Genomic DNA, 27,544 nt, shown 5'->3' on the forward strand with positions numbered 1-27,544 from the left:
GTTCGAATAAGTTACCGTTGTATCCACGGATTTAGGATACTCGTAAGCGTAATCCCTAGAGTATCGAGGATGCGGACTTAGATGTAGATCTTCATCTAAGCCCATGGACTTATATTGAATAAAGAAGAATTTATTGTCAGGATGTGACGATTATTCAGTGCAATATTGCGTTATGTGTTTCAGAAAAGGGAAGATGGAATATAATCTTCCAATATAGGATATAACATGTCAGAAAATGTCAGTAAAACACAGATACACACAGAATAGGTTTTGGAAAATTATGAAATATGCTCTTATTTGGGAAATTATATTACTGAGGAAGTGACAGATGAGGGAATCAAAAGTAGGAGACTGTGGTCAAATATCCGTAGTTTAAACAACGAATAAACCAATTCAGGAAAGGGAAGCTGCTACTAAATACAATATAATGAATTTCAAAATCAGAGATAAACTAATGGAAGCACGAAAATGTTAAAGTATCGACTCAGCAGGGACTTCATTATATTTGATAATAGTGTAGAATAGAATCTCTTAGCCCAGTAGGGACTTCATTATATTTGATAATAGTGTAGAATAGAATCTCTTAGTGGTTAAAGGCTCAGAATTGTACTCCCCAAAAATCACGTCTGAACTTCTAGATAACTCTATAAATACGATATGTTAGTCAGTATGAAGAAATTATTTACAACAAAAGGTTGTAGATCACGAAAGTCTACAGTCAGCACATAGTAAAATATCTCCATCTGGCTTTTGTAACAGTATTGTGACAAAAAGCATCGTCACCTTTAATCGGATCTTTACACAGTAAAGTAACATAAGACATTTTCTGAGTTGAACATAGCTCGCCCTTTCCTAATATTTCAGCTTATAAAGACATCAATTTATCTACAAAAAATATCCGAAAAAGGCCATATAGAATTCTTTCGTAAGACCATCTGAACCTGGAGATTTATTTTTTTCATAGCTTTTTAAAGCCGATACAATTTCAGTCTTTGTAATTAGTTCCCCACACATAAAATTATCAAACTGTGTTAATTTGGGAAGATCTTCACAAAAAGAATCAGCTAAGTTAAACTAAATTTCTTCTTCAGCGAAAAGCTTTGAATAGAAATCCCTAATGGCAGCTAAAATAGCATTGGAATCCGAAACAGAAGAATCATTCATGTCGATTTTCCTTGCAATTTTCTTCATCTTCATCATTTTCCAATTAAAAAAGATAATGTGAAGGCTCCTCTGGAAAATCTTAAAAAGAAAAAAAAAACTTTCGGCCTTATATAACGTCTGGTCTTGGCCCCCTGAGAAATGAGGGGCGAGTCATACAGGTACAGATCAAATTGATTAAAATTTCTTTTCTTCTGTAGGAATGTCAGAATTTTGTCTTTATTTGGTCTGAAACATCTTTGGGCGAATGGGAATCTATTTTTGTATAAAGGATGTATGTCGGCCCCTGAAGCATGAGGGGCAGGGCCCAATAGGGGAACTAGAACGATTCTTTTAATCCCTCTTCTCTTGTAGGAATCAGATCTGATTCTGCCCAAATTTGGTCTGACGCATCATTGGATGAAGGGAAATCATTTTTGTATAAACGGTTGGTCTTGGCACCCTTGGACATAACGGGTGGGACCCATTAAGAAACATCGATCAAATTCTTCTAAATAGGTCGAGGCTGTCGTCAAATGGGTCGGTATCGCCATATCGCCCTATCTATTCTTATTAGTTGTAGAAATATAGGCTGTTATGGACAACAGCAATAATTTTTTTATTTTCAGTTGCATAATAAATATATGTAATAAATATGATAATCAAAATATGGGTTTTCTTTCAGAACCACATGCACAAAAAATTTAGGAGGCTTTTGTAAAAAAATGTTAAGCTTATTGAAATATACTGTTAAACGGTGTCTTTTATAGTCTGACTACGGGTCTTTGGATCGGGATCGGTCGACTCAACATTGTTTATCTATTTATTTAACCGGTTTTACGTCCACTTTTAACACCTTTTGGTCTTTAGTGGACGAGTGGGCTTTACACACTTGTTCTGGATGTAAGCGAGCATACCGATCCGGTTTCAGGGTTGGCGTACAAGGTTTTCACTCCAAACGTATTCGGTTTACTCATCTCGCAATAACACACCGCGTAATTTGTATACGCGACCTGACGATTGCGACAAGACTCAGGTTAATGCGCTGTTAAAAGATGGGAGAACGGGTTTATGTTGATTTTGTTGGTTGATATAAAAGGCTCTATCTCGTTATACGTGGATCATGGATCTCCGTGGAAACCCAAGATTAATGGGACCGATGCGAGTAAGTGTTAAGGCTGAAGTTAGACGCTATTATCAGAACATGTCTTCATATTTTCCAACGTCGGGCCGAAATCACCACTCCAGGCCCACATGTTACTGTAGACTCTCTCAGTCTCTTTCCGTACCCAATTCAGAGCTAGTTACTTGAACTTCCGAGTGCCAGTTGTAATAAGACTATTTTTCTGTCGATACATGGTTAGAACAACTTGCTTTAATGCTGATAAATCTTTGAATGTAATCATTATTCAGTTCTTCGAATCGTTGATTTAGAATAAAGCTGAATATATTTATATTATACTTCCAGTTTCCATGTGGAATGGGAAACAACATTTCTCCCCGGATGCCACAACAACAGGGCATGTTTCCAAATGGGAGTCCATTTCTACAGAATCAATCACCAAACCATCCAGTATTGGCACAGATGTCGCCCAGTCTTCGACTTCCAATGGGATGTCAACCCCCGGGACCAACTCCCCCTACTATGAGGTTATTCAATCATCTAGGCAACGTCCCAATCTCTGTTCCTGGTCAGATGCAGCCACTGTGGGGGTCAGGGGCCTTATCAGGAATGCAACGTCCCAATCCAATGGCTGCTCGAGGACAAATGATTTCAGGAAATATGAATCTTGGAAATGTTCCATCTCTAAACTTGATGGGTGCAACACAAAATGCACCTTCCCAACAGGACCAGCTGGCATTTAGTCCAACAGCTATTAATTTACAGGTGGGATCCTTAATCACTTTTCAGTTTAAAATTCAACCCCTGGTTGTACATCATTGGTACACAGATGAAATATTGTTTGTTTGGGAACAGCCAGTGCCATTTTGAGGTGGGGTCTCCTGGTGGCTTATACATTGAACAACATATGAGAGACCCACTTGTGTAAAATGCAGAGCAATTTGAGTAAAGTGTTACCTAAGGACACATTCACAATAGAACTAGAAAACTTTCCAGAGAATCACAAACCATGCCAAGTATAGATAGATCATACCACACCCCAAATCTTCAGCTAAGGTTGCAAAGTTTTATCAGGATTTACATTTGGTATATCATAAATGGAGCTCTTTTCAAATTCAAAGGAATCCTTTGTATATTTTGAATGGCATTCCAGAAAATAACTCAAACCAAGCTCTGCTGATGTTCTAATGAACTATAGGAGCCCAAACATCATGCATTGTAATTATGATGAAATGCAATAATTGTTTTTCGTTTAAAATCCTCAAGAATAGTTTTTTTGTTTTCATTGGTTATTGGCAAATCAATTTCTTTAATTTACAGGTGCAACAGCAAGGTAACATGGGCTTTATGAATGGAGGACAGATGAGGTCTCCTGTTTTTCAAAACATGAATCAGACATCTGTGGGCATGCTTGGTAACATGGGTCCCAACCAGAACCAGCTCAACCAAAACTGTCAGAATATGGACAGTAGAGGGCAAGATAGGAGAAACAACCAGTCTTCATTTAGGTCCCAAAGCCATAGGGACAGAGGCAGAGGACAGAGAGATCGCGACAGAGGTCAAGATGATGGTAGAAGTCAGGGATCTACCTCTAGACGTAACAGAGATAGCGAAAGATCACAGCATTCTGATGGCAAGGATCATGATCGATTAAGTGGAAAAGGCATGTCGGGTGACAGAGGAGGAGACAGAGGAGGGGACAGAGGAGGGGACAGGGGAGGGGATAGAGGAGGGGACAGAGGAGGGGACAGAGGAGGAGAAAGACAAGGAGATATACGTCCTCGAGATAGAGATTCTGGAGATTCCAGGTATACATAAATGTCATGTCGTTTTTGTCCTATAGATAAACTGTAGTGTGAATGGCATTGATAGATGAATCATCTTTTACAATAGCTGAAGTTAAAGTTGACATTTTTTCTAGAACTGGAGAGAAAATTTAGAAGCCATTGTCTTGCATTCTTTTCTGGGAATTAAAGTGTCATCACACTGTAGATCAAATGGCACTGTCAGTTTGTCTAATTTTTTGGATTAGTTGTCTGTAATCCAGAATGTCATCTTAGACTTGGACCCTGGAGACACAAGAATATATATGATCAGGCAATATTATTTCATGTACCAGTACAAACTACATATAGTATACAGTGATTGGTGAATGTATGTTATGTACTCATTGCTATCAAGAACCATGATATGAATCAAAACACACAAATTGTCACATAAGTAGTAACGTACTTTGACTACAGTATACTTTCATATTTAATTTATCGGAAAGAAGTAAAGCTCCACTGATTTAATTGCAGGAAATCCAGACGGGAGTCTTGTGGCAGGTCAGATTCCAGAAGGAGGGATAACTCTAGACCTAGACAGAGTCCGAAAGACGATAATTCACGTAAAAATTACTCAAGAGGATATGGTGCCAGAAGAGACGATTCAAGAGGAAATATACGAAGAGGCAGCAACTCTAGATGTAGCAGCAGAAGAAGAGATAATTTCAGTGAAAGTCCTAGAAAGGGAGGACAGCGTGAAAACAGACCACGTCAGAACCGTGACAGTGGAGATGAAACGAGAGGAAACAAGAGACGAAATGATGAGGAATCTTACAGCAGGTATGTGTCTGTGTATTGTTTAATAAGGTATAGATCATATATGTTTTGTTTTTAACCCTTCAGTCACATTTTGTGTGCAGAACTGATCTCAAAGTGCATTATTTATAATGAAAAATAAAATAGATTAATGCATGGTGTAAAATCTTCAGTTATGAGAATGTACAATACATTGTCTTGAAGTTTTGCTTTACTAAAGCTATAAGAATATTCAGGTCAATGCATATGTGTGGAGTGCTACTTCACAAAAATATGGAGAATGTACCTAGTCTGAAGTTTTACTTCACTAAAATTTGGAGAATGAAAAGTACACTGTCTGAAGTGTTACTTCACTAGAGTTATGAGAATGTACAGTACACTGTCTGAAGTGTTACTTCACTAGAGTTATGAGAATATACAGTACACTGTCTGAAGTGTTACTCACTAGAGGTATGAGAATGAAAAGTACACTGTCTGAAGTGTTACTTCACTAGAGTTATGAGAATGTACAGTACACTGTCTGAAGTGTTACTTCACTAGAGTAATGAGAATGTACAGTACACTGTCTGAAGTGTTACTTCACTAGAGTTATGAGAATGTACAGTACACTGTCTGAAGTGTTACTTCACTAGAGTTATGAGAATGAAAAGTACACTGTCTAAAGTGTTACTTCACTAGAGTTATGAGAATGTACAGTACACTGTCTGAAGTGTTACTTCACTAGAGTAATGAGAATGTACAGTACACTGTCTGAAGTGTTACTTCACTAGAGTAATGAGAATGTACAGTACACTGTCTGAAGTGTTACTTCACTAGAGTAATGAGAATGTACAGTACACTGTCTGAAGTGTTACTTAACTAGAGTAATGAGAATGTACAGTACACTGTCTGAAGTGTTACTTCACTAGAGTAATGAGAATGTACAGTACACTGTCTGAAGTGTTACTTCACTAGAGTAATGAGAATGTACAGTACACTGTCTGAAGTGTTACTTCACTAGAGTAATGAGAATGTACAGTACACTGTCTGAAGTGTTACTTCACTAGAGTATTGAGAATGTACAGTACACTGTCTGAAGTGTTACTTCAGTAGACATGGTTGCTCTGATGTATTCAGTCTGTGATTCGCTTGTCACTGAGACAATTGTCCTTTAAAAATAACCATGTAAGGTTTACATTTTATAATTTCACAATGCCTCTAAAGTTGGTTTGTTTGGGAAAAAAAATGAAAACAGATGTAGTTAGTTTTTTCCAAGTAATTTATGTATGAAGATAATATAAATACAATATCATTGTCTTGGATTGGCTAAGGCTCAACCCTGTAAGATCACTCACAACCCTGTAAGATCACTCACAACCCTGTAGGATCACTCACAACCCTGTAAGATCACTCACAACCCTGTAAGATCACTCACAACCCTGTAAGATCACTCACAACCCTGTAAGATCACTCATGGCTGGTTAACTTATCTGTCATAAGGGAGAATGGCAGTGTTATATATTACACACCTGTAAAGGTATATTATTGAAGACGTACAGCATCTCCATCCTAAGAAACCATGTAACTTACTTGGAAGTGGATCGCAGCTTAGGCAAGAAAGGGATACGTTATCCTCTTATTCGTTTCACATACATGTACTCTCGTTATTTTTATAAAGTTTGTAAAGAAAATTTGATTCATGTGTCACAGATATGTAGTGGGCAAGTATATAGGTGAATTATTGATAATCCACTCCTTTTTAATGAAAGTGGCCTCGTTGAAAGGTTTCATGATAAGTGGAACAGTTAAAGTTTATCTCTTCCTTAAAACATTGACTACCAGTACAACAGAACTGCGCGTGCGGGTCATGCAGATCAAGAGAGGTCATAGGGTCACCAACTTGGTGGGATGGGCTGTCCGATTTATGAACAGAATGACAATTGCCCAAAAACTTCCGGACTCATTGAATTCCAGAGATACATCATCAAAATGAGGTGGAAGTTCAGACACTACTATAGCCCCGACCAATATTAAGACCGTGACTATTCGAACGACGGGAAACGAAAAAAAAAAATAGATTCACCGTAATGCCAACGTGTATGGCCGATGATTAAAACATTTGAATTTTATTTATTTATTTGTTGTTTTTATCTCCAAACTATCATATATGACCGATGACTTTTACATATAACTATGTGAAAGGAGGTAATCCAATGTGGCGGACGCAGAACTCGGGAATGATAACCCAAAGAATGGCATGTTCCTGCGTATAATGCGCACCCCCTTTTTTAAATGATAGTTTTATCTTGAAAAAGTGTGCACTATATTCGGAAATTTACGGTATATAAGGGATAATGGATTCAGATTTATATTCCTGCTAAAATGTAATCTATATATGATGCACTTTATTTACACTCATTTGGATATTACATATTCCAGTGGATCAAAAAGGAAACGGACATCAAGTCCAAAATCCTCATCAAAGCTGGAGGAAGAGCCGCCTTCAGATGGGGACATTGAGACAGAGAGTCAGGACCAGTTTGAGACTGTGGATCCCAAAGACATGTCCCCACCTGCCTGGATAAGATGCTCTCCGGCTGATCTCTACTTTGCCAGGAACTCAGAGGTAGACACAACTTTTGTATACAGTTAATGTCAAGGTGTTCTGTATGTAGGTGTATAAGGTCATTCTGAATATAGCTTTATAGCATTTTTTGACAAGAAATTCATTTACTTTAAAGGATAAAAATGCTATACAAAAATGCTGTTTTAAGATTTTGAAATTTCATAATTATAAATCTAATTACAAAGTCTAGCATTAGAAAACAGTAGATAAGTCAGCTGTATGTTTTCAGTCAGGGTGTATGGAAAGTACAAAGAGAATGACTGACCTAGAGGACAAGTTTGATCTGGACCTGCTTCAGAGAGCCAAGTTAATCAAGGAAGCTCAGCCAGTAATAGAGGTCCCTCCACCAGTCATGCATGGCCACACCCATCACCATGATCACTCAGGTAAATTCACTAGTAGTAGAAGTTCCCCTATCAATCACTCACGGCCACACTCATCACCATTATTCACTCAGGTAAATCCACCAGCAGTCGAGGTTTCCCATGACAATCTTGCTTTCTTTTAAAATGTATGTGATCTGTCTGAAAACAATTGCAATAGTCACCTTTAAACATTTATTCTCTTTGAACATTATATTTTGTTTTCAAATAAGTTTTATCACGACTGGTTTAAATTGACTGTCTTCATAACTATGGTAAATTTTTACCATTGTATAGACTCAGACAGCAGTAGCAGCAGCAGCAGCTCTGATTCTGATGACAATGAAGATGAGGACAACAAGTGGATGGAGGAGCTAAACAGGAAAAAGAATCACCCGTATAGACTGCATGAGGAACTCTGGTACAATGACCCAGGGGAGGTAAGGTCATATAGGGTTCACCTCTGTGTTATGGTAGCTATTGTTTGAACTCAGGAATGTACAGGAAATTTATCTACAATTTCTGAAGTTTTTTACAATAAAATGACGTGTATATCCGAGAAGATCTCAATGAGTTGAATATGTTAGAATGAAGAAGTTAAATATGAAATAAGATGTAATCACCATTCTTCATTAAGTGGTAAACTGGAGATCTCAGCACCGATATTTTATAGTTGCTGGTCATAAATAGAGTAATAGAGTGTACATATACTAGGGCAGTCTTTAACCAAATTTTAAGGCCATCTAAAACATCATTTGTTCAGAGAGTTGATTCAACACCTAGGGGTCTGAGGATGGGGTCCAAAAAGGGACAATGGTTTGATTCAAAATGCTACTCATCCTTTATTCTTACAGATATTTCATTCATATTTTGTCTAAAACATCATAAGGGATGGGTAATTAATTCTTAATAGATAAATAAATAAAATAAATAATAAAAAATTAATAGAAAGTCAATTAGACCCTGAGGGACTTAGATGTGGGGTTCTGGAAGGGGAAGTTAGGCAATATTTGCTTCAAAATGTCATCTTTCTTAATGCTTAAGTAGATTTCAACCAAAATTGGTCTGAAACATCATTGCAGGTTGGGAATCATTTCTGGTATTTAGATAGTTGATCTGATTGCTAGAGACCTGTGGGCAGGGCCGAAAATTGGGAAGTTAGACGATGCCTTGCTTCAAAATGCTACCCGATGCACTTCCTTAATGCTTGAATGGATTTCACTTAAATAAAATGTTGGCAATTAATTCTTCAATTCAGAAAGTGAATTTGACCCCTAGAGGACTTAGGGGTGGGGCCACAAAAGGGGAAGTTAAACAATACTTTTTTTTCAAATTGCTAACTGTCCTTAATGCTTGAATAGATTTCATTCAAATTTTGTCTGAAATGTGGGCAAACAAATTCTTCAATTCAGAAAATTTGACTTTTAGGGACTTAGGGGTGGAGCCAATATTTTCCTTTAAAATGCTACTCCTTCTTAATTCCATTGTGGATTTCACCCCCAAATTTGGCCTGAAACACTACAAAGGAGTGGCAATGATACCAAATGTCCATGAAGTGATCCTGAGATTGTCCTGACCAATTCTTATTTTAAGGTTTGGTCCAAATAGTCTGAACCACTTCTCAAGTTTCATTCACACCATTGAGAAAATATGGAGTTAAGTTGATTTAGGAAAAGAAACAGATGATATGTTATCAATTTTCAACCTGGTCAAAACTTCAACATGGCAACCACAGTAGCCATTTTGTAACATGATTCAGTTTCATTTCAACAAATTTTATTGACAAGATGTAAATGTCAAACTGGATTGAATAACAGGCAAAGCCTATGTAAATTCTCTCCAAATAACTGTTTTCTATGTATGAGTTTCTGATACTTTCTAGGAATGTTCAAAATTTGAATTCATCAGAATAATTTGACCACCATTAGAGAATTCTGTGGTCTGTCTGATCATCTGTTGATTTCCAGATGGCCGTTAAGGGTCAAAGCCCTCTTGTTTATGGTAGGTCTGCAAACTTAAGTGGCTTTTCATAATTTCTGACTTCTTTTGCTGTATCCAGTTAATATTCTATTGACAGATGAATGATGGTCCTGTCTGTCGCTGTAGTTTGAAATCCAGAAGGACTGGAATACGTCATGACAAATATCCAGGAGAGGAATCATATGATTTATGTAACTCTGTATCTAACAATAAAAATGTGCTGTACCACTACGTCATCACAATGTCCCCGCCCACAAACTTTCTGGTGAGTTGTATAACGGCATCACCATCATATTTTCATCATTCTTAAAAAAACCACACTTTTACTCATACCTTACAGCCTGTGAGATTCAAATTAGGACTAATATTTTTCTCTGTCTTAATGTTTATTTTGATAAGCAGGCATTACCAGAGTTTCACACCAGAAAGTTTCTGTATTTAAGATATTAATTGTAAATCTCTGCCAAATTGTACCGGTTACATCAGTTTGATATGAAATAATGTTATATTTGTTTTTATTTCAGACCCGTAGCCCCACCATTATTGAACATGACAATCACGAATATATTTTTGAAGGGTTTTCATTATTTTCTCACTATAAACTTGAAAATGTAAGTATTCTTTTGGAGATATACATTGTATTAGAATATGTGATTTATGTAAAGTAAAATGCCTTCCAAAAGCCACTTTTTTATATCCTAGTAACAGTATTTATCTGAAGTGAATAGATTGAATGATTGTTGAAAAAAACATAAATAAGCTTTAGGTAATTTGTTTGAAATAGACTACTGTGAAGTAATATCCGTGATTTTGCCAGATATATTGACTTTGTCCTGATGGAGAACAAATTGTAACTTTATCTAAGTAGGTCTGTATTTACAACCTACTGGATGTTACATGTAAGTAAGTAAAGACGTACCTGTGAAAAATTTACCTGTTATCAACAAAAAATCCACTTAATAAGCAAGTGTCAATAGAAACTGAATATACAAATTTCATTTAACTTAAAATTTCAACTGATGATTCATATTTGGGAGTTTAAAGACATTGTTCTTATAACCAAGACATGAAGAACTTCTACTTGTGTTTTGTTTTATTGCGTCAACAGATACCTGTGTGTAAAGTGATCCGGTTCAACATTAACTACACAATCCATTTCTTTGAGGAAACAGTTCCAGAGGTGAGACATTTATTGTTGAGGTTTAAAAATATTGAAAATGTACTGTGTGGTATTAACTAGATACCAGAATTCTCTATCTATTTATTGTAACGGTAAACTTCATGATATCTTTTTTGTGTTAATGTAAACATCACAATATCTTTTTTGTGTTGTTGTAAACTTCACGATATCTTTTTTGTGTTGCTGTAAACTTCACGATATCTTTTTTGTGTTGCTGTAAACTTCACCATATCTTTTTTGTGTTAATGTAAACTTCACCATATCTTTTTTGTGTTGCTGTAAACTTCACCATATCTTTTTTGTGTTAATGTAAACTTCACCATTTGGTTTCACAAAATATCTTATTTCAGATACACTGATGTATATCATAATTTTTCATCATTAAAAGTGTGAACTGAAAACACATAAGATTACTTTTTCCTGATTCAAAGTTTGCCAGTTCTTATAACAAAAATAGCGAAAGTTGGATACAGGAGACAAAAATACGATGTAATTGTTTTAACATCTATTTCACTGATGTCCTGTAAATGTAGGAAGTTGTGTTATTCAGTGAATGTTGTTAGAAGTTTATATTTTCTTGTTCCGGTATAATACTTTTGTTGTTCTTTCAACAGAACTTTACCATCCGGAGCCTTGATCTGTTCTCCCAGTTTCTGTTCACGGAAATTCTAGAACTAGTGGATCTTGACTGGAAAGGTCCTGGAGGGGAAGATTCATGTCCACGCTTTCACTTAATGCCAAGATTTGCTCGTAGTCTGCCAGGTCTGTCAAGACATTAACGAAACTGAAACATCAGAATTTACTTTTTTTAAAATTATTCCATTACTGAAACAATCATTGTTTGAAAGAAATATTTTAATACGTTGAAGATCATAAGCATCATGCTCTGTAGTCCTAATGTCAGTTGCTTAAAGGTCATGTAGAGTTTACAAGTTGTTAATGAAAAATTGTGTATCATATTCCATTATTGAACTGACTTTGGCACCCGTAGGAGATCTTTTATTTAAGGAAAAAACTTTTAACGGTCTGAGAAAAGATTTGATCAATAGATTTTGAATGAAGTAAGGTGACCTTTCCTTTTTATTTTTTTTTTCAGAAAATGGTAAAGAAATCCTATCAATGAATGAAGTGTTGTTGTATTTGCTGCGATGCTCTAAACCATTGTTGGAGGAGACAGAACTTGCACAGATGTTAAAAGCTGACCAGCATGAATGGCAGAATTTCCTGGATGAAATACGTGGAATGGTGGTCACATATCCTGGAATGGTTAGTAGTAATAGCTAAACAAAACCTGTAACCAATTAATTATTGTCTAGGTTTACTGAAAAAGTTGTGAAATAGTTATAGTAACATTAGAGTATATAGAGCGTAAGGGGTCAATAGCCTCTGAACTTTGAAAAAGAATTTTTGTGTGATAAGTGATTTTAAAGTCATATGTATCTCAGATATAAATAGTACATGATGACAGCAGTTTGACTAATGGATAGTGTAAGAGAACTTATACAGTAGACATGTACTGTGATTATCCTGGTTTATATACTGTTGTTTATCATTTATTGTTATAGAAGCCAAGTTCCCTAAGGATTGACCAGCTAGATCGACAACAATCTGAAACAGACGTCATTACTTATCCTCTCATCATCCACTTTGGTATCCGCCCTGCCCAGCTGAGTTACGCTGGGGATCCTTAGTAAGTGGTGTCCACTCAGCCCTGTCCAGCTGAGTTATGCTGGGGAATCCTATTTAGTGGTATCAGCCCAGCTGAGTTATGCTGGGGATCCTTAGTAAGTGGTGTCCCCTCAGCCCTGCTGACTGAGATACGCTGGGGATCTGTAGTAAGTGGTGTCCACTCAGCCCTGCTGACTGAGTTACGCTGGGGATCCTTAGTAAGTTTTGTCCACCCAGCCCTGCTGACTGAGTTACGCTGGGGATCCTTAGTAAGTTTTGTCCACTCAGCCCTGCTGACTGAGTTACGCTGGGGATCCTTAGTAAGTGGTGTCCACTCAGCCCTGCTGACTGAGTTACGCTGGAGATCCTTAGTAAGTGGTGTCCACTCAGCCCTGCCCAACTGAGTTACGCTGGGGATCCTTAGTAAGTTTTGTCCACTCAGCCCTGCTGACTGAGTTACGCTGGGGATCCTTAGTAAGTGGTGTCCACTCAGCCCTGCTGACTGAGTTACGCTGGAGATCCTTAGTAAGTGGTGTCCACTCAGCCCAGCTGAGTGATGCTGGGGATACCTATTTAGTGGTATTAGCCTAGCTGAGTAATGCTGGGGATACCTATTTAGTGGTATTAGCCCAGCTGAGTGATGCTGGGGATACCTATTTAGTGGTTTTAGCCCAGCTGAGTGATGCTGGGGATACCTATTTAGTGGTATTAGCTCAGCTGAGTGATGCTGGGGATACCTATTTAGTGGTATTAGCCCAGCTGAGTGATGCTGGGGATCACTATTTAGTGGTTTTAGCCCAGCTGAGTGATGCTGGGGATACCTATTTAGTGGTTTTAGCCCAGCTGAGTGATGCTGGGGATACCTATTTAGTGGTTTTAGCCCAGCTGAGTAATGCTGGGGATACCTATTTAGTGGTATTAGCCCAGCTGAGTGATGCTGGGGATCACTATTTAGTGGTATTAGCCCAGCTGAGTGATGCTGGGGATCACTATTTAGTGGTATCAGCCCAGCTGAGTGATGCTGGAGATTTTTAATAAGTAGTATCTACCCAGTTGAATCAATGAAATAGTTCATTTGAATTGTATTAATTTGTCATAAATAGGTTTTTGGTTAAAACTTCAGATTTTGGAGAAGTTGCTGTCAAAAATTTAGTGGCTAGTCCATTTCTTTTCAGAAAGAGTTTATATCAGATAAGTTTTCTTCTAATCTCTCAGAAAGAAATGCACTTTGCATTGAAAATATTATGTTTAGGTGAATTTTAGATAAGTATAATGACATCCGAGTTTAAACATGTTACACACTATAAGGGAGATGGTTTTTTTATCTGTCTGGTTTGGAAGGATTACGGTTTTGAGTTAAAATTATTATTTTTATGATGAATTTTGGGAATTATAGAATTTAAGTGACCTGGATAGTGTTGTATTTAAATAGTGTTCTCGTGATAAGGATTTACCATTACTACTACTGTTATTATTATGACATTCTTAACGGCCGTCGACACATTAAACGTCATTAGAGCCATCAACCGGTAAAACACTCAATGATCTTGCCACTACTAATTTAAGCTATATGATAGGTAGATTTTAGGAAAAGATACCTGTCTCTTGGTGTCAATTTTGTGCAATAATGATAATATTGACAAAGCAGAACAGACAAGACCTTTGTTCACATGTAATTCATTTGTTTAGATTTTGTTGTTAACTGATAGTGTGTGAAATGTCTAAGGCATTATTTTAGTAAATTAACTCCTGCAGGACACGGGGACAAATTCTCTCTAATATGTTTCATCAAATGTTTCCAAATTTAAGTGATTGTATTTGTGTTGGACAGCTACCAGAAGACTTGGAAACAGTATGTGAAGTTTAAACACCTCCTGAACAGTAAACCCAAGGTGACCTTCTCAGACAAACAGAAACTAGAACAGAAAGAGAGTTATTTACAGGAGCTCCGCACGAAGAGGTGAGACACATCAATATTCCTATGTTACTTCACAAAGAGTTAAGACACATCAATATACCTTTGTCACTACACAAAGAGGTAAGACACATCAATATACCATTGTCACTACACAAAGAGGTAAGACATCAATGTACCTTTGTCACTACACAAAGAGGTAAGACACATCAATATACCTTTGTCACTACACAAAGAGGTAAGACACATCAATATACCCTTTTCACTACAAAAAGAGGTAAGACACATCAATATAGCTTTGTCACTACACTGAGAGGTAAGACACATCAATGTACCTTTTCACTACAAAAAGAGGTAAGACACATCAATATAGCTTTGTCACTACACTGAGAGGTAAGACACATCAATGTACCTTTGTCACTATACAAAGAGGTAAGACACATCAATATACCATTGTCACTATACAAAGAGGTAAGACACATCAATGTACATTTGTCACTACACAAAGAGGTAAGACACATCAATATACCTTTGTCACTACACAAAGAGATAAGACACATCAATATACCTTTGTCACTACACAAAGAGATAAGACACATCAATATACCTTTGTCACTACAGAAAGAGGTAAGACACATCAATATACCTTTGTCACTACAGAAAGAGGTAAGACACATCAATATACCTTTGTCACTACAGAAAGAGGTAAGACATATCAATATACCTTTGTCACTACAGAAAGAGGTAAGACACATCAATATACCTTTGTCACTACAGAAAGAGGTAAGACACATCAATATACCCTTGTCACTACAGCAAGAGGTAAGACATATCAATATACCTTTGTCACTACAAAAAGAGGCTTCCATCTGAGCCAACAAGAACGATTAATATAAGTTGGAAAAACTTGCTTTGCAATTGTTGTAAAATAATTAAAATTTATTATGAAAAAAAAGAGGTAAGACACATCAATATATGTGTTGTTGGATACTGTATACTGATTGTAAAATAACATGTGTTGTCAGATAATGTATACTGATTGTAAAGTAGAAATGTTGGTTCCATAAGTTCTGTGATCTTTTGTTCCAGTACCATGAAGAGGGAGGTTACAGTGGAGATCAGTAGTGAAGGTTTCCTGAGGACAGGAATCAAGTCTGATATAACTCAGGTCACTATCATTGGATTATCAGGGTTATTTCAGACTGTATGACACTGTGTGCTGGAAGTGAAATGTCAAGGTTTTGGGGAATCAAACTGTATGCTGGAAGTGAAATGTCAAGGTTTTGGGGAATTAAACTGTGTGCTTGAAGTGAAATGTCAAGGTTTTGGGGAATTAAACTGTGTGCTGGAAGTGAAATGTCAAGGTTTTGGGGAATTAGACTGTGTGCTGGAAGTGAAATGTCAAGGTTTTGGGGAGGGGAAAACTGTTACTAAACTTTATAATGATAAGGATGGTGAAATAGTACATAACTTGGTATCATTATCTTGCCTTGTTGAAGCCATGTTTACCGGATATATCACTATATCTGTATTTAGGAATATTTTTATTTCTGGTTTGTAATGTCAGTAGAATAGAAGTTCTTATAACACAACCAGTAGAAGATTAGAGTGTCACATTTTTATGACTACACGGTCACCTTCATCCCACATGAAAGTTTGATGGAGGTGACCGTGTAATCTTTTCCACTATATCTATACATTTTACAAGATTAAGAATGCCACATTGGTTTATTTAGTACCAAGAAGTAATTTGGTTTCCGATTTTTTGATAGATTAGAGTGATATCAGCTGAATTGACCTGTTTCTGAATAAAACATACACAGATTTAATATTTCTTTCTGTGTGTTGTCCCCAGATTTAATATTTATTTCTGTGTTTCATCACCAACAGCATGCCATGTTGATTCCAGTACTGCTAGGACATCTTCGGTTCCATCAATGTCTGTCTGTGCTGGAGAAAACACTTGATTACAAATTCAAAGACAGATCATTGTTACAGGTATGTACAAAGACACACTACTTATATATCAATCAATTAGAGATATTTCTTAATGAGATTTCTTTCCTTTTAGTTTTTCAATCGTTGATATCATTAGAGATACATGATAGCTCATTTGTCATGATACACCACTTCAGTTTGGCAGGAACAAGCAGATACAATGATGTAATTTGACCTGGTGTATATATTTGTGTTAAAGTTTCCTCTTAAAGAGTTCTTTCTTTCTTTGATTTCAAAACTGTTTTCTAACTAGCAAATGCTGTACAAAGTTCAGAAAAAGAGGATTGTGTAAAAAACCCCAAAAATATCACAAAAATAAAATTCCGAAATCTTGTGTGTTTGTGACAGTTGGCTTTAACCCACACCTCATACAAAGTTAATTACGGCACCAATCCTGACCATGCCCGTAACTCCCTGTCAAATTGTGGGAGGAGGCAGCTGGAGTATGGTGATCGAAAGATCCATTACGCTCACACACGTAAACGTGGTAAGTAAACATACAAGGAGACGTATGCAACCAAACTTTGTTTAAACTCCAGTGAACGTTTAGTAATGTGTGCAGAGTAATTGGAGAGTGTTTATTTTAGGTTTTATGATATAAGAACAATTTAGAGGATTTAGATATAAAAGTGTAATTAATGAACATGTTCCTGGCTTTTGCCTGAATGATTTTAGATATTGTGAGTATATTAAACCACTCTTGAATTGAACTTAGTATGTCACTGAAGGAAGATACCTATTCTACATATTTTTTCATGAGACTGGTATTCAGCTAGAAGTCGTGTAAAACAAATGTTATATTTGTGTAAATATGATAGTCAAGTTCAAAAATTTATTTCTTACTTAATGTAATGAAATTGGGGGCAAGGTTATACACTGTTTAGAAGGATCAAACTGTCAGTGGTGGCCACATTGAGTTACCATGTTGTCCCGTTGACTGTTGTTAGGTATAAACATCCTGTTGAACATCATGTCACGAATGGGTAACAAGGAGGAGTTGTCCTCAGAGATCCCGCACAACGAACGACTTGAGTTCCTCGGAGATGCTGTTGTGGAGTTTATCACTAGGTGAGGTGGTAGACCTTTCAGAAAAGTAATATATAACCATCTTCCCATAGTGGATATTATATAAACAATTCTACACCTAAACCTACCACAAGTGATATATAATCAACCCTGCTCAACTCTTACATGATAGATATTATATAAACATTTCTACACCTAAACCTACCACAGAGGTAATTTATAATCAACCCTGCTCAACTCTTACATGATAGATATTATATAAACATTTCTACACCTAAACCTACCACAGAGGTAATTTATAATCAACCCTGCTCAACTCTTACATGATAGATATTATATAAACATTTCTACACCTAAACCTACCACAGAGGTAATTTATAATCAACCCTGCTCAACTCTTACATGATAGATATTATATAAACATTTCTAGACCTACCATACACTGTTGTTTGGTTGATAACATGTCTGAAAAGGAAAGCACAGATGTGTACCACATTTTGGTGATGAAATTGTGTTTATATTTTCCACTCTCCGTCTTAGAGTGAATATGAATAGAAATCAGTGTGTCTGTGTATCCATGCATGGCTTGACCTGTCTGTAGTAACCAGCTTATCTACAAGATATCTTATGAGACTCATATCAAGTTCACTTCATATCAAAGCCACTGTATCAAAGAATTAATTCTACACCTGATGAGATTGCTTTGAGGTTAAGGTTAAAAGGTCAAAGGTCACACTTAGACCATTTTTTTAATCAAAAACTTATTTTCATAGCATATTTAATTATTTAATTCATATGAATGCTATAGTATCCTAACATAAAAATCATTATCTTCTTCGACCTTAGTGGTTGATGTAATAACATCATTTATCAGTCTTGAAACTTTGGATTGCTTTTTGTCAGTTCTATGTTTCATACATGAAATTGGTCTTATGTTGCAGTGTCCACTTATTCTATATGTTTCCCTGGCTGGAGGAGGGTGGACTGACCACTTATAGAGCAGCCATTGTCCAGAATCAACAGCTGGCTGTACTGGCAAAGGTACATAATCAGGATTACTGATCAACATGACAAAATTATGTCTTGTTTCTTTTGTGAATTTACCTTTCCCATCTCCCTTTCCCTAAAAATAAGCAATCACAATTTGTTACTGGAGATATGTATTTTGCTTTCAAAGTTCTGTCATTTAAAATGCCAGAACAAGACAGTGTCATTGTGTATATACCATATTGGACCTAAAAAGCACTTATTGCACTTACAAAAATTAATTCAAACAAGATACACTTGATGAAACTATTTACAGTTTGCCTGTGAAGCTATAAAAATGTGGAAGAAATGTTTTGAACCTGTTTGAATTTTAAGAAATTGAAACTACTGGTTAAAAATGTTATTTTCCTGGGTGGAGATGGGAGTCTATTATAAAATTGTTGTCTTTTGAAACATTCACCATACTGCAATACATTTTAAATGACAGTTGAGAAATCACAGGTTTCATTTTTATCTTCATAACTTTGGATACTGTGAGGAAACCAGCCAGTGAAAAGCACATTTCTGCTTGTATATTGGTTGAAGTCAGCATTGATACAGTGGTATACAGAGGTGGATTTAGACTTAATATGACTAAGGATTAATGTTTGGTAAAATCTTTATAAAACTTAAATTATTGGAATAGCCTTGATTTGATTATCAAAAAGTGAAGCAATGTTGTTCTTTGACAAAACGATTGCTTAGCTTGTAATACAGAGTTGGGGCCATGAGTTGTGTCAGCTGGCACACACACGATTTTATGGCAAGATGTAAAAAAAATAAAACTACCCAAACATACTAATTACGTGACGTGTATGTGTATAATTTGATGCTATCAATTACTTATGGTGATTTACTGCCTGCTACCCAGTGTTTAACGTCAATGTGAAAAGTGACTATATGGAACGATTATTGTGACGCCAATATCTCTATCAATAGTAACATGTGTGGTCATGTGATATGTTCAAACAATTCGAAATGTAAGTGAAACAAACTAAAATTAGAATCAGTTCCAGCTATTACTAGACAGAAAATAATTGTTTTTGTTGAAAAAAATCATGTGTTCGAACTACCTGCCTATTGGAACTGACTGGAGGTTAACTGTAGTTTGAAATAAAACTTCAGCCTGAATACTTTGTAGATGTGAAACTAGGGGACAATGATGCTGAATATTGTAATGGTAGATTACATTCAGACTAATAGCTGTTGGAGTGAGACACTTTGGAGGCTGCTATTGTATAAAAAAAGATTGCTCTGTTTTAAAGTTGGATCAATTTGCATTGTTCAAATATACTTCGATAAATTGCTGAAAGCCCAAGATTTAGCAAGAACCATATCAGTTGAATTTTTGTTTTCAGAAACTCACCCTTCAGAACTTCATGCTGTATGCCCATGGTCCAGACCTGTGTCATGAGTCGGACCTCAAACATGCCATGGCTAACTGTTTTGAAGCCCTTATGGGTAAGTTTGATTTGTCTTGTAACATTTATCACCCAGCCTGCTAAATGTTTGTCGTGAAATGCGGTAATGTTTGCTTACATTAAAAAAATGGCTACTAAAACAGGCTCTAGTGAAGCTTTCCTTTGGTTTGTACATCTGGAAGTTTCATTGAACTTTGATATAACTGAACTCCCATATTACCCACACTGTTATGGGAATTACAGCTTCTTTTGTGAAAGAATTAGTCAAGAAGCTGATTTGGAATTCTACCTAAACTCCTCAGGAAACTGATTTGCTTTGATTTCCTGTACATGATAACCAGAAATTCTGCAAAAGACTTAAATGAACCTTGTTATCAAAACATCTCGACTAGGGATTGTTGAGATCGTTGTTCAGTACATGATAACTTACACTGTGTTTCCTATGACCAGGCATGTGGTGTAGTCCCATCTCTAGGAACTCGAGTCCTCAAACTATATACTTCCATGATCCTGAGTTGTCTTTGAGGAAAATTGCAGATTATTTATATTCAGTACACAGATTCATTTTTGATGCACATCTAAAAACCTTTGACAGGTTTGGTCTTCATACACCAGGGGATATGGGTCATTATTTTCACCTGTTTGTTTTCCAGAAATTATCAGTTGCTTTGGAACAGTGTTAGACAATCTAAACCTTATTTGCATTTTTCAGATAATTTATCTGTAACTGTAGCAGGTGTTCTCTTCAGATGTCAAACATCTATATGTACATTTTGATAAGGAATGTTTTTTTATTTACTCTTAAGAATTATTCTTTTTGGGCAGTTCTCAAATCTTACAGGGACCTGTTTTCAACAGGGGCTGTGAAGGATCATATCAAGATTAATATTCGATTTGTAAAATGTTAATAATAGTGGATGTTTTTGTGTTAACAGAGTATCAATTGATGATTACAAAATCAATTATGTTACATTATATTAGTACTAACATGTCTCTTTTGAAACAGGTGCCCTGTTTATATACAAATGTTAGTACAGATATATCTCTTTTGGAACAGGTGCCCTGTTTATAGACAAATGTTAGTACAGATATATCTCTTTTGGAACAGGTGCCCTGTTTATATACAAATGTTAGTACAGATATATCTCTTTTGGAACAGGTGTCCTGTTTATATACAAATGTTAGTACTGATATATCTCTTTTGGAACAGGTGTCCTGTTTATATACAAATGTTAGTACAGATATATCTCTTTTGGAACAGGTGCCCTGTTCATAGACAATGGTATAGAGCTAGCAGGACGTATTTTCTGTCAAACATTGTTTGATGATGACCGCCTTGTGAAGACATGGAGAGAATTGGCCCTTCATCCGCTCCAGGAGGAGGAGCCTAATGGCGACAGACAGTGGGTGGAATCAAGCCCTGCCTTACAGGTCAGAACCAAAGGGTTACTGGAGCTGAGAGGCTATATAGGTCACTTGTCATGTCTTGTCATTGAAACCACTTTATGACTCTAATTTAACCTTGGTTTTTACAGAACGTGTTTATCTAACAAAATGATTTTCGACCATGTTGTCATCAATACTTGAAACAATTATACACATTTATGTAAAGAATGGGGTCAGGCAGTTTTATAATAGCAGCTTTATTAATAAACATATGTTCTACAGGTTTGGTTTATATCCTGTTGAGTAAGCTATAGGTCCATGTAATGTTACAATGTTAAAAAGCTATCTTACAAAGTTACATTTTCCGAATGCTTTGTAGATATTCCAAGAGACGACAATATCTTCTAGTTCTTGAAATACTGCTAGCTGCCTTAAACAGTTGGATGTATTATGAGGACCATATTCAGAGAACACAGAACTATGTGATTGACTAGAAGATATATGATATCAGTCTGGTGTACTTAGATATAGTTATATACATTTATGGACACAGCTTTCATTGAAACATTAATTCTCAAGTTGAATCTAACAATTTTTTTCTTATTTTTTTTAGAAATTATTGAATTTTGAAGAAGCAACGGGGATTACATTTAACCATATACGTTTGCTGGCCATGAGGAGTGTGGGCGTACATATTTAACTATATACTGCTGGTGAAGGACCTTGAGGTGTGTGTGGGCTATGAAAGGTGTGTTGACTATAATAACCTTACATTGTAAGTACATATTTAACTATATATGTCTGCTGGTGAAGGCTTTCACCTTGAGGAGTGTTGACTATAATAACCTTACATTGTAAGTACATCTTAAACAATTATGGACCTTTGATGAGGTCAGTATGAAAAATGTTAACTTAATAACTACTGGAAGGAATGTACAAAAGACACACAAAAGAACATTAATTTTCAGTAGGAATTTTATATTAGAAACAGTAGAGCTCTATTATGTTGTCCTCTGTGAAAAAGAACTGAGCATTGACAGCCTTACTAATTACTCTGTAAACTTCTTTAACATTTGTTTGTGATGTTTTTTCAGGGGTCATAACCAGAGGCTTGAGTTCCTAGGAGATACAGTGTTACAGCTTGTGGCATCACAGTACTTATTCCGTCACTTTCCTGACCATCACGAGGGCCATCTGTCTGTATGTTCCTTACTCTCATTTCAGACAGATACACTCAAATAATACAAGTGGGAGTGAGCTGGGAATACCCTATTTGTGTGCTTGTTTGTGTGTGTGTGTATGTATGTCTGTCTGTCTGTCTTTCTGTTGCTAATTGTGCAAAACAAAAGAAAATCACATTTGGTTCTAAGACAGTTTCAACAATTATATTATTGAACAAGATTATATACTGACAGGATAAAGACTTTTTTCATCTCTGATGATTTTACTGTGACATGATGTTCTGACTGACCTTTGTGTCCCCAGTTGTTGTGTGTTGCGAACTCAATGTACTGTTTGACCTTTGTGTCCTCAGTTGTTGTGTGTCATGGAACTTAATGTACTAACTGACCTTTGTGTTCCCTAGTTCCAGTACGTTTTGTTGCAGACAAACCAGTGTGTTGGCACTTTGAATGTAACATTTCAGGCATAAATTTGGACAAGCCTGCAAGTGATGATACAGGCCTTGAAAGGCTTAATCAAAGCTTGTTACAAAGCAAAATGAGATCAGTAGTTCTACCATGAATGAACGTCTCTGGTCCAACTGATCAACAAAAATGGCCCATTTGCAGTATAGTATGTGACTTGATGCACTGACTGATTGTTCTGTCCCAAGTTGTTGTACATCATGTGACCAAATGTACTTTCTATTTTCACAGTTGTTGCGGAGTTCCTTGGTAAATAACAGGACACAATCCATCGTATGTGATGACCTCAATATGTCCGAATACGCAATTTTTGCGGAAACAAGAGGAGATAAGCTTGATATGAAAACAAAAGAAAAGGCTGATCTTCTTGAAGGTCTGTACTTTGTCTGATTCTGTTCTAATGAGATCCAAAACAGAACTGTTTCTTTATCTGTATATCTATATACTGTCTACATGTACCTATATACTGTCTACAGATATCTATATACTGTCTACAGATATCTATATACTGCCTACATATACCTATTTACTGTCTACAGATATCTATATACTGCCTACAGATATCTATATACTGCCTACATATATATATATACTGCCTACATATACATATATACTGTCTACAGATATCTATATACTGTCTACAGATATCTATAGATATCTATATACTGTCTACAGATATCTATATACTGCCTACATACACCTATTTACTGTCTACAGATATCTATATACTGCCTACAGATACCTATATACTGCCTACAGATATCTATATACTGTCTACAGATATCTATATACTGTCTACAGATATCTATATACTGTATACAGATATCTATATACTGTATACAGATATCTATATACTGCAGATATCTATATACTCTCTACAGATATCTATATAATATCTACATATATCTATATACTGTCTACAGATATCTATATACTGTCTACAGATATCTATATACTGTCTACAGACATCTATATACTACAGATATCTATATACTGTCTACAGATATCTATATACTGTCTACAGATATCTATATACTGTCTACAGATATCTATATACTGTCTACATATATCTATATACTGTCTACAGACATCTATATACTATCTACAGACATCTATATACTGTTTACAGAACTGTCTCTTTATCTGTATGTCTATTTGGTGATGTGGTGAGTCTATATCTGAAATCACAGAATTGAAAACTTGGATTTATTTTTTTTTGAAAAGAAATTTTTGTGCATTGTTTGATTTCTTATCTGTTCTACATTACCAATAAACATTTTCTTTTTGTAGATTTTCCAAATGTAAAGTGGCATTTATCATTGTCTTTGTAGAAAATCTAAGAGGGACAACTTTACATGTAATTCCATAGAATTCTTGAATGTTATATTGCATTGTTTGAAACACCTGTTTAGAATACTTTTAATTTTGCAGCATTCATTGGAGCGTTGTTTGTGGACAAAGGTATTGATCACTGCAAAGTCTTCTGCAATGTCTGTTTCTTCCCACGACTCAAGGACTTTATCATGAACCAGGACTGGAATGATCCAAAGTCCCAACTTCAACAATGCTGTCTCACTCTTCGAGAACTGGATGGAGGCGAGCCAGACATTCCTTTATACAAGTAAGTAGCAGTTTTGTCAGAAAAAAAATGATGATTTCATGCATCTTTAGGGAAATATTTGTACCGTGTAAGCAGAAATATGCCTTACTTATAAGAGTAATAAATCACTGTTTTGTGTGAAATAGAATCTTACACATGTCATACTGAATTAATCAAACTCGTCCATTGATTAATGTAACACTTAATTGTTATATCAAATTGTAAGAAGAGTTTGATCAATTCTATAAGACATGGCAACTCTTAATTTTCTACAGAGCAAACCTTTTTCTCACTTTTCAGCTTTTTATTTTGTCGGTAGTAGTATTTTATTGACACTAGAATGTGATATGACACCCACCATAAAATATAATATCAGGTGAGCTATGTACTACTTAAATGTTTCATATAGTTATTCTTCTCCTCATTTTTTGTATTTGGACTTCCCCAATGATGTATTTTTTTCTTTCAGGATGATAGAGGCATTCGGACCAACTAACACTCGGGAGTATACTGTGGCTGTGTATTTCCGAGACGAGAGATTAGCTAAGGGGATGGGCCACAGTATTCAGCAGGCGGAAATGGCTGCAGCCAGGAATGCACTGAAAGAAAGATCAGGTAGAGCTCTCACAGTTGTAACATTTCATATCAGTGATTTGTAGATTTAGATATAAAATGAAAATAACTTTGAGAGGAAAACATTGTTTGACAGTTGGAAGGTAATATCACAAACACTGGTAAAGTACTTTATTAAGTCTTCACAATATACACCACAATAATATTCTATGTTAATTTTTGCTGACAGCATATTTTGAAGTTGTAATATCCACAGGATAATAAATATTCTGTTTATCTGTGTACTGTAGAAAGTATTTTTTTTTAAAGAATTATTCCCTATCCTCGCACACCAAAAGAGATTCTTGGAGAAGAAACAGAGGAAGAGAAAGCATGGTCGCAGACAAAGGGTAGGAGAGCGGAATGGAGGTGAAAGAGGGGCTGGATCTTCCTCAGGGTACAGCCAATCTCCCAACAAATCAGCTGACAACAGGCGGCGGCCCGGCAGGCGTGGACGGTGAAAGAGACTTGCTGGTTTAGAGTGTTTATAAGTCAGAGTAAAAAAAGGCGAGGAATTGATTACCTCTGCCTTTTTACTATTAGACTTTTGGAAACAGACATGGTTCTGTTAATAACCGTATTGAAATCAACCAAGTTGATTGTGTGGCAAGACATCAGAAAGTGACCAAACCACCTTGTCAGATGTGAAAGGACTGTTTAATAGGGAAGGGCACCTGTTAACACTGTCTGATAAGGTATTCTGTAAGTAAGGTCAAGTAAACAGCAGTAGACAATGACCTTATCACACAAGTCTGTTTAGGATGATGTTACAGATGGTGAGTCTGTTTAGGATGATGTTACAGATGGTCGAAGGTAGGTGAAAGTGGTCGTAAATGGAGTAATAAAAACTTTCACTGTCTTTAAGTTGAGATGGTGAATCTCAACCCAATGGGAATATAATTAAGTTGTCAAACACAAGGCTTGCCAAGTGTTTTACAGCTTTGTTATCTTCCCCTGTGGGTTTAGATCCCCCCATCTCATCCTAAAGGGGATGAGTGATTGTTTTTCTTTACAAAGTGTATTGTGTGTGAACAAATAACATGGATGGTGTATGGATAGTGATGAGGCCTGCTTTTAATTTTGATGGGAACACAAGATTTTTGGTTTTGAGAATAACACAAGATTCCAGTAACAGACAAAATAAGTCTGTGTGTGACCTTATAAAGGTAGTTCTACTTCCGGGTCACATAAGTGACACCTCTTTAATTGTAGTCGGAACATACAAAGAGTATGTGGTATGTGTAGCTTGTCTCAACACTAGGGTGAGACAAGAAAATCTCACACTAGTAAAAACGTGGATTTACCTGTCCAGGATAAAATCAACGTCTAGTCTTGTTTGAAACTCTTTTATGTGAACAGTTTCCTAGTCAAAGGTGAATGATACAGCCAAGTGCTTGAAGTTTAGCAATAAAGTTTGTTTTACTGTTAATGACCTTATGTCATTTCCTTCTGAATGTTTACAGTTTTCAGTCATGGGGAAATGATATTCAAGATATTAGATAAAATGTTTATGCCCACAATGGAAGACAATGCAAAACTGGTTTTTGACTAAATTTGTATGTGTATCATTTATTCTTGGCATTTGAGGATTAAACACAACAGGAAATTCTGTTGATTTATGTATCCTATTATCACATTTGCCTTATCTTTCATATTCTAAGGAAATGTATCTAGTTCAATTGATATTATGTATTATTGGTTCATTTTTCTTGTTTAATTGACCAGATGACTAGACCATTGATTTGTAAATTCTATTTAAACAAGAGTTACTGAACTTGTGTATAGTTCTCTAGTCTGTTACTTAGTCAAAGGGAGGTAACTCATTTAAACAGTTACAAAGAAAATGAGAGATGGTTGTTTGTATTGTTCTAATGAATAAGATTTTATACCAGATATTTTGTTAATAATACAATGATATTTATTATTGATGGAAATTTGTTATTTTATAAATTAAAGTAGAAAAATAGAAAGAAGTGTGGATATGTATAGGCTTAATGGTTATAATGGTTAAACAATAACATCTGTGCCAATAATAATTGAATTTGTGAGAAATTTGAAGTGAAACATTGGTATGTTGAGAATCTGAAATATAAACATTCATTCCTTCATTGATATTTCTTATATTTATTTGTGTGAAAGAGATAAGTATTGTACTTTAAATTGTCAAAGTAAGGGATCTGTTTGAGTACTGTAGTATGTAACTGTTGATGTTTGATGATCATCAACAATAAACAACTATAAGTGTACCATTTTGTGTTGTATTTTCCTTTTAAT

The 27,544-nt window shown here is 35.8% G+C and overlaps 1 protein-coding gene across 1 annotated transcript; it reads left to right on the plus strand.

Annotated features, from left to right (window-relative positions):
• The first annotated feature begins 2,224 nt into the window (after positions 1-2,224).
• LOC132555600 (ribonuclease 3-like) lies at positions 2,225-27,470 on the plus strand. The gene is made up of 28 exons (XM_060219950.1): positions 2,225-2,305; positions 2,609-3,028; positions 3,584-4,071; positions 4,564-4,869; positions 7,264-7,450; positions 7,680-7,836; positions 8,110-8,252; positions 9,890-10,057; positions 10,317-10,403; positions 10,901-10,972; positions 11,587-11,734; positions 12,069-12,238; positions 12,538-12,662; positions 14,472-14,600; positions 15,645-15,723; positions 16,446-16,553; positions 16,902-17,040; positions 17,501-17,621; positions 18,521-18,620; positions 19,964-20,066; positions 21,288-21,457; positions 22,026-22,094; positions 22,226-22,266; positions 22,507-22,612; positions 23,290-23,431; positions 24,490-24,679; positions 25,128-25,273; positions 25,541-27,470. The coding sequence occupies exons 1-28, from the start codon at positions 2,264-2,266 to the stop codon at positions 25,729-25,731; spliced, it is 4,347 nt and encodes a 1,448-aa protein (XP_060075933.1). The 5' UTR covers positions 2,225-2,263; the 3' UTR covers positions 25,732-27,470.
• Positions 27,471-27,544: the final 74 nt, after the last annotated feature.

This window comes from Ylistrum balloti, unplaced genomic scaffold (assembly GCF_031769215.1).
Source record: "Ylistrum balloti isolate Yb309-2 unplaced genomic scaffold, AGI_CSIRO_Ybal_v1 Utg370508, whole genome shotgun sequence".
Lineage (NCBI taxonomy): Eukaryota > Metazoa > Mollusca > Bivalvia > Pectinida > Pectinidae > Ylistrum > Ylistrum balloti.

Bases quoted from the DNA above. Each gene is read 5' to 3' on its own strand.
- LOC132555600 (XM_060219950.1), top strand. From the start codon at position 2,264: ATGGATCTCCGTGGAAACCCAAGATTAATGGGACCGATGCGA. The intron at 14,601-15,644 runs GTGAGACACATC...CTTTTGTTCCAG, and splicing joins CAGGAGCTCCGCACGAAGAG to TACCATGAAGAGGGAGGTTA. The intron at 24,680-25,127 runs GTAAGTAGCAGT...TTTTTCTTTCAG, and splicing joins CCAGACATTCCTTTATACAA to GATGATAGAGGCATTCGGAC.